General features: G+C 35.6%; 1 protein-coding gene across 6 annotated transcripts in view; it reads left to right on the forward strand.

Moving 5' to 3' along the window:
* The window catches only part of ATM (ATM serine/threonine kinase), a 115813-nt gene that overhangs the window by 74823 nt on the left and 27497 nt on the right, over window positions 1-13493 (forward strand). For 4 of the 6 annotated variants that reach the window (XM_070624831.1, XM_070624833.1, XM_070624832.1 and 1 more), the window contains exons 42-51: window positions 1775-1863; window positions 1963-2065; window positions 2649-2797; window positions 4194-4298; window positions 5555-5674; window positions 8837-9071; window positions 9486-9653; window positions 10443-10556; window positions 11264-11481; window positions 11848-12059. In XM_070624831.1, coding sequence (XP_070480932.1) covers window positions 1775-1863; window positions 1963-2065; window positions 2649-2797; window positions 4194-4298; window positions 5555-5674; window positions 8837-9071; window positions 9486-9653; window positions 10443-10556; window positions 11264-11481; window positions 11848-12059 — 1513 coding nt within the window. Of the gene's footprint in view, window positions 1-1774; window positions 1864-1962; window positions 2066-2648; window positions 2798-4193; window positions 4299-5554; window positions 5675-8836; window positions 9072-9485; window positions 9654-10442; window positions 10557-11263; window positions 11482-11847; window positions 12060-13493 lie in introns of those variants that run through there. The other 2 variants (XM_008535501.2, XR_011541341.1) reach the window with 2 other exon arrangements.

Genomic DNA, 13493 nt, shown 5'->3' on the forward strand with positions numbered 1-13493 from the left:
TTGTATAGTCTTCTGCAGGTTACTTAACCTTTCCAACTGTGAGTTCCTTTACCTGAAAGACAGAAGTAAAACCACCTATTTCATAGGGTGAATTTATACCATATATTTTCTGCCACAATTCCCTGTTCCCTTTCTTTATCACACCTATAATTTATAATTATGTATTTATTTGTTTACTTGTTTATTGTTATGTCACATCTCAGAGCAGATTGCTTCTTCTATAAATTTCTTGATATCTACTCTTAAATTGGCCCACAGTACTGTCTGGTATTCTTACTGAATTTGTTTGGTCAACTCATTCCTCTAAAATGACCATTTCAACTTCTCCTCCACACTTAAACCTCTGATCTTATCTGCTTTTGCTTTCAGCTTGCCTCCTACTTCCTGGAGAAAACAGGGGACAAATAGGAAGTCCTACCACAACCCACTATCAAACAGAAATCTCCCTGCATCTCCTCCCGTTGTAACCTTTCCTTTTGTTAAAGGAAACAAACAGTTTCTCCTCCTATCCAAGACCAATCCTTCTTCCTATGTTTTGTTTTTCATCAGCTTTTTCTCAGAAAATTTATTTTTTATTGTGCTGTGGTCCCTCTTAACATATCCAGACATTTTCAAACTTCTATTAAAAACATTCCCTTTCACACTAACACACAATCATTTCCTTCTTCCCTGTGTTCTCTTTTAAGTGTTGTCACCCTTTTTTTCTCTCTTCTTTTCACAGCGATACTTTATGAGAGAGTTGTCTATGTTTGCCATCTTCATTTCTGCTTCTTCCACTCTCTCCACTGAAGTAGCACTTGCTAATGTCATCCATAAACTTCCTGTTACTAAGTCTGGTGGTCACCTTTCATTCAACATCTTCCTTAACGTTTCATTAACACTTAACACCGTCAGGCATGCCTTGCTTAAAATGTGTTCTGTCTACATTATCCTGATTTTTCTCCTTCCTTTTTTTACTGCTTTATAGTCTCAAACTCTTTTACTGAGTTTTTGAAGTATTTTCTGTGTACCAGGCACTGTGCTGGGCTTAGTTACTGAATGTTCCAATACTGAGGGCTTGATTTTATGTTTATGAATAGAAACAGTTTAATTAGAATTATGCCAGTATCAGTGAATTTGTGTTTCGAAAATATTGTCCAGAGCAAGCACCATTAAGGCAGTTAAACTGCTTGATCACTTTTCTGTGCAATACGGTTTCTAACTTTTTCAGTTTTCTATTTTTGTTTTTATTTTACTGAGATGATTTTACACGTAATCTATTTTTAACTGTGTAAATTTTACAACAGATTTGAGTCATCAAACCACTTCTTTATCCATATCATGTTTTACCGATTATAACATAATGCAATTTTGAATTTTCTTTCAAAGAAAAACTCATGACCTTTATTTTTACCAAATTCAGTTTTCAAGTGTCAGACTTTGCAGAAAGTCATTTTCCCCTGTACAGTTTTAGCTGTTGACAGGATTATTTGTTTTTGTTTTTATGATTATTTTTGCATGTGTTAAAAGCCCGTAGGTAGGGATTTATTTCTCATGTAATTCATGAAATTGTGAGCAATTCTCAGGTCATCCACAATCATTCTGTTGACTGGGATTGGTTTGTTGTGTTGCTGATCGAAATCTTTAGTGTATACTTCAGTATCATTATATTTTATTTTTATAATGTAACATTTAGAATTGGGAGTTACATCTTGGTAATGATGTAACTTCTGATATGCTAAATTCATAAAGTGATACTTTTCCTCTACAATTTTTGTTGTTTCCATGTTTTTAGGATCTGCTGTTAGAGATCTACAGAAGTATAGGAGAGCCAGACAGTCTGTATGGCTGTGGGGGAGGAAAAATGTTACAACCCCTTACTAGGTAAACTGCATTTTTCTAGATAATGATATAATAATTCTGTTTGTGAAGGAGTTACATGCATGTAAAACTCAAAGGTATTTTGAAAACTTTTAATTATAGACTACGAACATACGAACATGAAGCAATGTGGGGAAAAGCCCTAGTAACATACGACCTTGAGACAGCAATCTCCTCATCAACCCGCCAGGCAGGGATAATTCAGGTATGTTGTTTTCCTACTTCAGTAAAGTGCTATTAGTGTAGTGCTGAGAATATTTCAGTATGTTTATGGAATATTTCTACAGCCACATAAACTCCTGAGATAAGACTGAAAGTTGTCTGTTTTTCAGGCATTGGGCTAAAAACTCAGAGGGATCCACAGGTAAATGAGACAGGACAGTGACCTAAAAGATAGTGTAGATTTGTTGATCGTGATCTTGTTAGCTAACAGTAGAAGACATTTCTTGACTGTGTACAGTGTGCCACATAGTGAATTAAGTTCTTCACATGGAAAAATCTCATGTAAACTATTTCTCATAGTTTGCATTAGAGCTGGTCACAAAAGCTGTCATATCTGTTACTGGCTAATATTCCTTAGCCATTCTTCCATCAAATATTAAAGTCCTTTGAGCTCTATCTTTGTGTTGTGGGGGGAACATGCTAAACAATATTTGGGATTTTAAGCAATTTATTGTGAACTACTAAAGTTTTTTAAAGTTACTGTTCATGTTTGGTTGCTATTTTTTGTTTCTCTAGTTTTCTATCTTTGATTACTTACTTAGTTTTTTTTTTAAACTCCTGTTCAGGCCTTGCAGAATTTGGGACTCTGCCACATTCTTTCTGTCTATTTAAAAGGATTAGATCATGAAAATAAAGAGTGGTGTGCTGAACTACAAGAACTTCATTACCAAGCAGCATGGAGGAATATGCAATGGGACCACTGCATTTGTGTCAAGTAAAAAGAACTCTGACATTTTTTATTGCCATTTCTCTAGTTATAAACAAACTGTTTTTATCTTGCTCTACGAATGTAACAGGAGTTGTGTTTTTTATGTTTTGTAAACTCTGCAGGCTGTAGATATGCCTAAATGCTTGAATAAGATAGCAAGAGCAGTTAGTGTACCTAGGCTCGAATTTCACTCTTTTCTTCGATTAGGGCAGTTCCACTGCCACCCCCAAGATGTATTTGAAAATATAAGTATAAAAAGTATTTTCTCATGAGAATCTTCTCACTTATTGTTTCTAGGTCCAAAGAAAAATGTAGGCATTTCCCTGCTGCAAACTTTTAGTCAGATAGCACTCTTATTGACTGGATGGTACATAAAAGACTACCTATCTTTATTTATGAGATACTTTTTTTGATTAAAAAAATACTGCTAAATTGGTAACACAGGAAGATAATGTTTATAACCTATATGTAAGGTTACCATATTTTCTGAATGAAAAGCCAAACACTTAATCTAATGAAAGATTTCGTGTTTACATAAAAAATCTTTTGATGATGTAAACACCTAAAAATTAAATCATATTAATTGTGTGTTTAATCACCTTCATAGAAAAAGAATTTTCATTAATTGGAGTGTCTTTCAAATTTCAAACTATTAGATTGCTATAAAATTAGAGATATGCTTTCATATTTTTAAAATCTTTTACTCTAAGAGCTTTGTTCCTGCTTGCCTCTACAAATCCTCATGTACGATTCTTCTCTTTGCCTACCATGTTTTAGCCACATAGGCTTTGTCCATGTTTTTCCATCAGGCCTGTTCCTACCCAAAGGCCTTAAATGCATCTTCTTTTTGCCCCTGTTACCATGTGTGTGGCTTCTTGTCATTCAGAGTCTAGTTTAATAATGTCACATCTCAGAGACTCCATTCCTGACCAGCCATTCTAAAGTAGCCACCCAGTCATTCTATTTTCTTACCCTATTTTAATTCTCTACATATCCCTTGTCACCATCTGACATTTTTCTTATTTATTGTCCCTCTTCTCCAAACCAGAACATAAACTGCATGAGAACAGGGGCCTGATCTGACTTGTCCACTAATGGATTCCCTGCATCTAGAACCTGGTGCCTGGCATGTAGTAGGCGTTCATTGAATAAATGAGACTATAGCAATTTTAGAACTGGGCAAAATATCTGAGAAATTTACTTTTTTCTACCTGAAGAATTTGACCCACAAAATTCTTTGTATTTTTTTACGGGAATATCTAGAAATGCATTTTTTTAAGTGTAGAAATCTTAAGTTTAGTTTTAAAATTTTGTCTTTTGATGAAATTATTTATACATGCATATTTTAGGATTATTTGTTTTAAATATATTTTTTCTTTCTTTTTTTTCAATTATCTCACAGCAAAGGAGCAGAAGGAGCCAGTTACCACAAGTCGTTGTACAATGCTCTGCAGTCTCTAAGAGACAGAGAATTCTCCACGTTTTATGAAAGTCTCAAATATGCCAGGTATTATAAAAAGAAAGAATTATCATATTTTAACATTTAATGTCATGGCTTCTTTTCTGAAAACTTGATGAATAATTTCAACGTGAGGATTTGCGCTGGTGCAGGGGTAAGGTCTTGGTGGCTGTGATCGGTTGTTTCCATGACATTCCACGTCACTCCTCTCAAAAAAAATTCCCTGTGTAAGCAAGAGTTCATACAATCAATGTTGAAACACAAACAGTGCAAAGGGGAGGCAATATCCAGTGATTAGCAATTTCATAGCTTTTGCACATCTGAGAAATGAGTACTCAGGTGAGTTTTATCTTCTGCAAGCATGTTTTTGTAAGAATTGTGAGTGTGCCTATCTTTAAAATTTTATTGTGTACCTTGAAAATGTATTCTTCATGATTTAAATGTTTAATATTAGAGAATTCTTTAATGTACATATGTCACATATATATATAGTACTAATGTTACCTTTTTATTTTTTGTTTTAGATGCAGGAGCATGCTCATGTTAGTTACTTATGTAAATTGTTACATTGTTTTTTCTTATGTAATACTTTTTTATTTATTTCTGTAGTTCAAATATATTCTTTCCTTTTAAAAAATTCCCTTTGGGAATTCTTTCCACCAAACCCTCAAGAAAGTCTTGTCAATTCCCACTCCTCTCTTCTCTTCCTGGACCAGCGTACTGAGAGTTTTAATCTTGTCTCCTCTAATAGGTGTATGACACTCACGTCTCATAGCATTAGTGCTCTTTTTATAAAGTGGTGACTACTTACAGGCTTGTTATGAGGCACAAATGAGAGAATGCACAAGAAAGTACTTAGCTATAACAGGCTAAACAAATGTAACATATTGTTTTTTGTTTAACAGCAGTTAGTGACCTAATTAAATTCTGTATTTTATTACTGAAATAATGTTTGCTGCCGTTTAAGTGCTTATTATGTACTAGCTACTTTGTTAGGCTCTTTCCACATGTATTCTCTAGTCTTCAAAATAATTTTGGAAGTGAAAAGACTTAGGTGCAGAGAAATCCAATAATGTGCCCAAAGTTATACAGCCATAGGTGGCAGTACTGGGATTTAGCTCTAGGTCTGTATGATTCCACGATTTACTTTGTTTTCACTGCATTATGCTGGCGCTTGTGAATATTAGTATTATTAGATCAACATCAAAGCCTATGATGAGAACTCTTTAACAACAAATTTGAACTTTTATCCTCCTGAAAACCTCTTCTTAGTTTTCAAAGTGTCTTGTCTTTTCTGCCACTAGAGTGAAAGAAGTGGAAGAATTGTGTAAAGGTAGCCTTGAGTCTGTGTATTCACTCTACCCCACACTTAGCAGATTGCAGACCATTGGAGAGCTCGAAAACATTGGGGAGCTTTTCTCAAGGTATGTTGTTCATGTGACTTTGTAATCCTCAAATGCAGCTTTTCTCTTACCAATAGTGACTTTAAAAAATAAAAATAGAGACCAGCAGTAGGTTTGTTTCTTTCCTGTTATCAAGGTATAAGTTGATTAGCCTAGTGAACTGTGCTCTTATTAAAATAAACATTTGCAAAAATATTCATTGTAGGGGCCAGGCTGGTGGCAAAGTGGTTAAGTTTGCACGTTCCACTTCGGCAGCCTGGCATTTGCTGGTTCTGATCCCAGGTGCAGACCTACGCACCACTTATCAAGCCATGCTCTATCAGGCATCCCACATATAAAATAGAGGAAGATGGGCAGGGATGTTAGCTCAGGGCCAATCTTCCTCAGCAAAAAGAGGAGGATTGGTGGCAGATCTTAGCTCAGGGCTAATCTTCCTTAAAAAAAAAATTTCATTGTAAAAATTCAGGTTTATAGAATTAGGTTTATTGTACTGTCCTCTTTATAGCTTTTTCCTTGTTCTACCCCAGATAAAATTGTTTCTTCATGTTTTTGCTGTAGCACACTATACTCCACTCTGTTTTCGCACTGCCTTGGCATTGGTGTCATTTTATGTATAGTCTGTCATGCTATACTGGAAGCTCCCTAAATGTGGGGCCCATCGTTTTGTTTATGATTGTGTCCCCAAGTGCTTTTTCCTGGTGACTGATTCTTAGTCAACATTCAGTGGTCTTTATTCAGTGACCGTCAGTGAATTTGGAGTAGCTGTTGAGGGAAGATTACCTCTTATAATGGTGAGAAGAAGGTGATCCAGAAATATTGGAAAATGACATAAAACAGTTATTCAGGATACCATGGATCTAAGTTCAGACTTTGTGACCCTGAGAAAGTCACTTGACTCTTTGGGCCTCACTTTCCTCATTTCTAAAATGGGGGATTTATATTTGATGGTCTCTGGGCCCTTTTTAGCCTCGTCATTTTGAGTCATTATCATCATTATAAGAGGATGGAAAGAGGGTATAAGTTACCAAGATCATGTACCTTTATGCTAAAATAAACTTGGAATATGTTTTGTAAGTAGAAAAGAGAAGGAAATTTTAGAGTCAGAAAATAATAGGGTTTTTTCAAAATTGCATAGCAGAAGGCCAAGTCATTGATGTGGCTCTTCTTAACTAGAGAATAAAGGAACAAAACTGTTTTCTGCTTTCATTGATAAGTATATTGGTGGTTCTTACTGCCAGAAATCTAGGAACTTTTCCTCTGAATGAAAGATGTCTCCAACTAAAGAAAGGATAGAATTCCTTAAGAAACTCCTTAAGAGTAATACTGGCTCTTCCTCTGGTAGGGAATTATAAGGAAGAGAGACAGAGGGAAAGTTTGATGAGCTGGTGAACTAATACTTAGGACAACAGTTTTAAGTGTGGTGTACAGATTCCTAGGGGTCCCCAAGATCCATTGAGGGGGTCCATGAAATCAAAACTATCTAACTTATAGCAAGATGTTATTTGCTTTTTTTGGTCTCATTCTCTCATAAGGTACAGTACAGTTTTCATGAGGTATCAGAGAAAAATATCCACAATTATCTGAAAAGACCATTAACATCATCTTCCCTTGCCACCTACATATCTGTATGAGGGCAGATTTTCTTTCTGTGCTTCAACCAGAACATCATATCACAACAAACCAAGTGCAGAGGCAAAGATGAGCATTCAACTTTCTCTATTAAGCCAGAAACTAAAGAGATTTGCAGAAATGCAACACAGTGCCAGTCTTCTCAATGTTTTGTTTGGAAAGTACAGTTATTTTTCATAAAAATGTTATTTACAATATAGTTGATTCATTGTTACTTTTTAAAATTTTTTTTTGCTGAGGAAGATTCACTCAGAGTTAACGTCTGTGGCAGTCTTCCTCTATTTTGTATGTAAGTTGCCACCACAGCATGGCTGCCAACAAGTGGTGTAGGTTGGCGCATGGGATCTGAACCTGGGCTGCGGAGATGGAGCATGGTGAACTTAACCACTAGGCCACAGGGCTGGCCCCATTATTATTGTTATTTTTAAATAAATTAATGCATAGTAGGTTTTTCTCAGTTTTGGTTTCTAATATGGTAAATATCAATAGTTATAACCCAATAACTGAAAGCTCTTTGGGGTCTCAATAATTTGTAATATTGTAAAGAGGTTCTTGAGATTAAAAAGCTACCCTAGGATCATTTTGAGAGGAATTAAAGTTTTGGTTCCTATGAATTTGTGTTAATGCTTCCTTGTTTATCAAGCAACTAAGCAAGCTTTCATTTCCTGTCATCGCCTTGTCATCTTCCTAGTCTCCCTGCTTCATCCTGATTTCTCTCAGTACAGTAGTCCTGAAGGATTGGACAGTATTGCTTAGTTTGAACATCTAAGAAGCATACTGTTGTTATAAACTAATTGTACAGTATGCATTTTCTCTTCCTTTAATAAATAGCATTGGTAAATGAAACCTTTGCCAAATGCCAGCATTTCCTTCACTGGATTGTGATTTCTTTAACAGCTGTAATCATGCAGAGTCATCTCCTGTGCCTGGCAGGCACAGTAAGTAATTAATGAGTTTACTTCATCTCCTTGCTGACATGTCCACTTTTACCAAAAGGAGCACTGAAGCAGGACTAGAAGTGTAGGCATTCTGTATGACAGGCCTGATGAATGTGTTCTCATGTCAGAAGAATATATATTTAGAAGTGCTGCTTTTTGTGAGATCGAAGAATATTTTTAAGAAAATCTTTCAAAATGTTTATTTTCTGTGGCCCCTCTGCTGACCCTCAGAGGTCTGACCATTTTGTAGTTTTCTAAACTTTGGTCATTATTTCAGATTATTTATAAGTTGTAATCTTGTTACTCCAAAAACTCCCTTGTACAGTCATGTGCCGTAACAATGTTTCAGTCAACAACGGACCGTGTGTGCAATGGTGGTCCCATAAGATTGGTACCATAGAGCCTAGGTGCGTAGTAGGCTATACCATCTAGGTGTGTGTAAGTGCACTCTCTGATGTTCGCACAGTGACAAAATCGCATAATAATGCATTTCTCAGAACATATCCCCATTGTTCAGTGACAGATAACTGTATTATATCTTAAGTTTAGAACCTGCAGAATACCAGTTTTTTAAAATTTCTCTTCCTTACATGAATTCTGTGATTTTTGCTTTTAGATCAGTCACAGATAGGCAACCCTCTGAAGTCTACATTAAGTGGCGAAAGCACTCCCAGCTTCTCAAAGACAGTGATTTTAGTTTTCAGGAGCCTATCATGGCTCTACGCACAGTCATTTTGGAGATCTTGATGGAAAAGGAAATGGAGAGCTCCCAAAGACAGTGTTTCAAGGACATTCTCACCAAGCATCTTGTAGAACTCTCCACACTAGCCCGAACTTTCAAGAACACTCAGGTAGTAGGATTTAAAACTATCTCACCTCCTGACCTTTCCTTTTATTTCCCAGAAAATAGAAAGCGTGAGTAAAAAAGAAATGTCATTGAGAGACAAAGATCGCTATTAAAATATTATATATCCTAATTGTTTAAGATTTCCATTTTGGAATTTGACCTGAGTTTAGCCTCAGACAAGGTACTTAGCTTCTCTAAGCCTCAACTTCCTGGTCATGAAATGAGAAGATAACTTACTATCTTGATAACAATTCAATGATTTTATACACTCTGTATGTATGAAAAACAGTCAGACGTGGGGGCTGGGGAAGGCAGTCCTGACAAATAATGAAGTCCTCAATGGATGGTAGTTACTGCTTTCAGTGGTAGTAGTAGTAATAGTACAAGTATTTATTCCCATATACCATTTTCATTTCAGCTCCCTGAAAGGGCAATATTTCAAATTAAACAGTATAATTCAGCTAGTTGTGGAGTCTCTGAGTGGCAGCTGGAGGAAGCGCAAGTATTCTGGGCAAAAGAGGAGCAGAGCCTTGCCCTGAGTATTCTCAAGCAAATGATCAAGAAGTTGGATGCCAGTTGTACAGAGGTTGACTTTTTTTTTTTAATTGGCTGAATTAGTATTTTACTGTTATAAATAATAAATCTACAATTTTATTAAACCCTTGAAATTACTGATGGATGAACAAGAAATTATAAAAAGCAGCCTGGAAAATTAATATTTGTAAAAGATGTTTGCAAAGTATTTATTTTTCCTATTTACAACAATTCAATCAGTCTGTCTTTTGGTTGATTTATTTAATTTGTCTGAATGTTTAAAGTTTTGGTCACAATGATGTCCTTCTCACATACACCTGCTTAGTGAATATCACCTTACTGTCATTTTGGTATTGGGCACTGGTATGACATCCTCCATTGTTAGAGATTTCATCGTTATACCAGAGCACCGGAAGTTGGTATGCTATGATGTTTAAATATTGCTTAACAATATGGGCCTTGGAGTAGGGCTGGCCAGAGTTACATATCTTCTTTGTATCTCAGTTTTAATTTTCTACTTTGCAAATTAAGGATAATAATGGTACTCATTTCATAGAGTTCTTGTGAGGATTAAATGAGTTCATATACATAAAGCCATTAGAAAGTGCCTGGCATATACAAGTACTCAATAATTGGGAGTTGGCTCCAATAATAGTAATAATAATAAACAGTAGAGGATAATTGTTTCATAAACTTACATACTTGGAATTATTAAAATAGTTGTATGGTGAAAGCAGATGAGGGAAAACATTTTTAACCTACTTTTGTCCCCCATATGGAAGATATTTTTGTGCAGTCATGGTAATAAATTACATTTTAAGGTTTTGCTTTTTGTATACAGAATGATCCCAACCTAAAACTTATGTACACAGAATGTCTGAGGATTTGTGGCAACTGGTTAGCAGAAACTTGCTTAGAAAATCCTGCAGTCATCATGCAGACCTATCTGGAAAAGGTAAGATTTTCTAGCAACCCTTGAGAGAGTTGTTTAGCGTGAATACATTTGATCTTTTTATCAAGGACAAATATATTTCAAAAGGAAATAAAAGTATGATTTCAATTTTCCGTATATGCTACTGTTGAAGCTCTGTGTAGTCTTTAGCACAGAATGAAACAGAATGTTAGAAAAGAAGGAGCATGTTTTGAAAGACAGCCCAAATATGTCTCTTTTCTACACCTCACCGCCAGCTCCTCTGTCAACAAGTCGTTTCTCCATTTATTTATCTACAAAAATAGCTGATTAAGGAAGTGCAAGTCAGCCTTTGCAATTCATTTGTAGCCCAACCACCCTATCTAAGTAGGGCTAAGATTCAGTCTTCAGCCCCTTTTCACCTTCCTGTTTCTCCCTCTTATTCCTGAAGTTTAACTAATTTTGGAAATAGTTACCTCACTAAATAAGTGTGACATGAAAAGCATAATATGATTGCCTTTAAATTTTGTAGAGTCCTTTGTTTTTGCACAGTTCTTTACAAATATTAGCTCTTTGGGTTATTTCTGTACTGTCAAAGTTGTTTTGAAAAGTCAAGAAAATACTGCATATAATTTAGCTTACACATGTGTATAAAGTTGAACTTTACTGTGGGTGTTTCTTTGATCTGAGTGATTATTTAGATGCATTTAGTATCTGTAAATACAATATAAATGGACTGTGTTTTTTTGAAGGCAGTAGAAGTTGCTGGAAATTGTGATGGAGAAAGCAATGATGAGCTCAGAAATGGAAAAATGAAGGCCTTTCTCTCTTTAGCACGGTTCTCAGATACTCAGTACCAAAGAATTGAAAACTACATGAAATCATCAGAATTTGAAAACAAGCAAGCTCTCCTGAAAAGGGCCAAAGAGGAAGTGGGCCTTCTTAGGGAACATAAAATTCAGACCAACAGGTAACTAGGTGTCTACAAGTGACAAGTGGCAAGATATACACAGTCACTGTGTATCTGTATATACAAAACCAGAGCGTGAACTCATTGTAGAGTATGTGAATGTTAGCTTTTTGTTTTGTTTTTTTTGTTTATTTGTTGGTATCATAGTTGAAAAGAGAGAGGTATTAATATTAAATACAGAATAGTTACCTATTTGATGTAATTAAACCCTTTATTCCAAGTTTTTTCCCTTTATAATCCTTGGAATTTTGCTTTTTCTCCTGGGATAGATACCTGATTTTTCATTGACGTTGTATATCATGTATGATTTTGCAGTTCTATAAAATTTGATGATTTTTGTGTTTTACTTTAATTATCCCATGCAAGATACACAATAAAGGTTCAGCGAGAGCTGGAGCTGGATGAATGTGCGCTCCGTGCACTGAAGGAGGATCGTAAACGTTTCTTATGTAAAGCAGTTGAAAACTACATCAGTTGCTTATTAAGTGGAGAAGGGCATGATATGTGGATATTCCGTCTTTGTTCCCTCTGGCTTGAAAATTCTGGAGTATCTGAAGTCAATGGCATGATGAAGGCAAGTCTTCTTTTTCAACCCACTATTCTAGCCTGTGCTTTAAAAGCTTAGACATGAGCCCCTCAGTGTCGTGGATGTTGTATACTTCTTTGTGTCCCTAGCGCTTGGTTCAGTTACACATAGGTACCTGATTAGCTCTAATGATGCAGGTTTATGTAGAGGTGAGAGAATTTAGATCAGTCTTTTCCTATATCCGTGCAGTTATCACAGGAAAGTACTCAGAATGCTAGATTGGGGGATTTGGAAAGCAATTAAAGAAATGTGATCACAGGTGAGTTTTTCCCCCCTGCTTTATGCTTTTCTGGGATTTTTATAGTGAATTGCTTTTGTAAATGGAAAAAAAAATTTTAAGAAAACATATGGCAGCAAGACAATACTCCCCCTTATCCACAGTGAATACGTTCCAAGCCCCCCATTGGATGCCTGAAACCACAATAGTGCCGAACCCTATAGATACTATGTTTTTTCCTATACATACATACCTATAATAAAGTTTAATTTGTAAATTAGGCATAGTAAGAGATTAACAACAATAACTTCTCTTTGGCATATCCAAATTGCCAGCATCACTACTCTTGCACTTTGGGGCCATTATTAAGTAAAATAAGGGTTATTTGAACACAAGCACAGAGATACCACCACAATAGTGAATCTGATAACCAAGATGGCTACAGAGTGACTAAGGGGCAGGTAGTGTGTACAGCGTGGATACCCTGGACAAAGAAATGATTCACGTCCCGGGCAGGGTGGAGTGTGATGGTGCAAGCTTTCATCACTCTGCTCAGAACAGCATGCAATTTAAAACTTAGGACTTGTTTATTTCTGGAATTTTCCATTTAGTATTTTCAGATCTCATTTGACTGCAGGTAAATGAAACCACAGAAAATGCAACGGACATAAGGGGGGACTACTGTATTTCATAAGTTTTAATTTAAAAATCTTAGATTTTACTGATGACTCCTAATCTTAATGTTATGTTTACAAGATATGTATTAGCTGTCAGTTTGAAGCTTAAAAGTAAAATGGTTCTTCTGAATGAAAAGGATTATAAGGCTCATAATAGATATAACCAGTCTCTGCTACTAGTGCACATTAAATCCTGTTACTTTTAGCATATAGGGAAAAATAGTTATTCCATTTTATTACACACTGACTTCTCAGGAGTCAAGATCACGATAGTCCTCAGATCCATGTTTGTCGTCCTTGGGTTCACTGGAATATAAGCAGGTGTTCCAAGTATTCCAGTTTTGAATACAATTTAATTTAGAATCAAATAGTATGACTTACTGATGAAGCAATCTAGAATACTCATCAGAAAGACTTTCAGGTAAGATAGATTATAAGGAAAAAAATGTAGTTAAGGAAGTTTTAACAACCACTAGATGGTTGTGCTAGTAGAAGAACATTATCTTAGAATAATTTATTTGCTTAGATATGA

This window comes from Equus przewalskii, chromosome 6, assembly GCF_037783145.1.
Source record: "Equus przewalskii isolate Varuska chromosome 6, EquPr2, whole genome shotgun sequence".
Taxonomy (NCBI): Eukaryota; Metazoa; Chordata; class Mammalia; order Perissodactyla; family Equidae; genus Equus; species Equus przewalskii.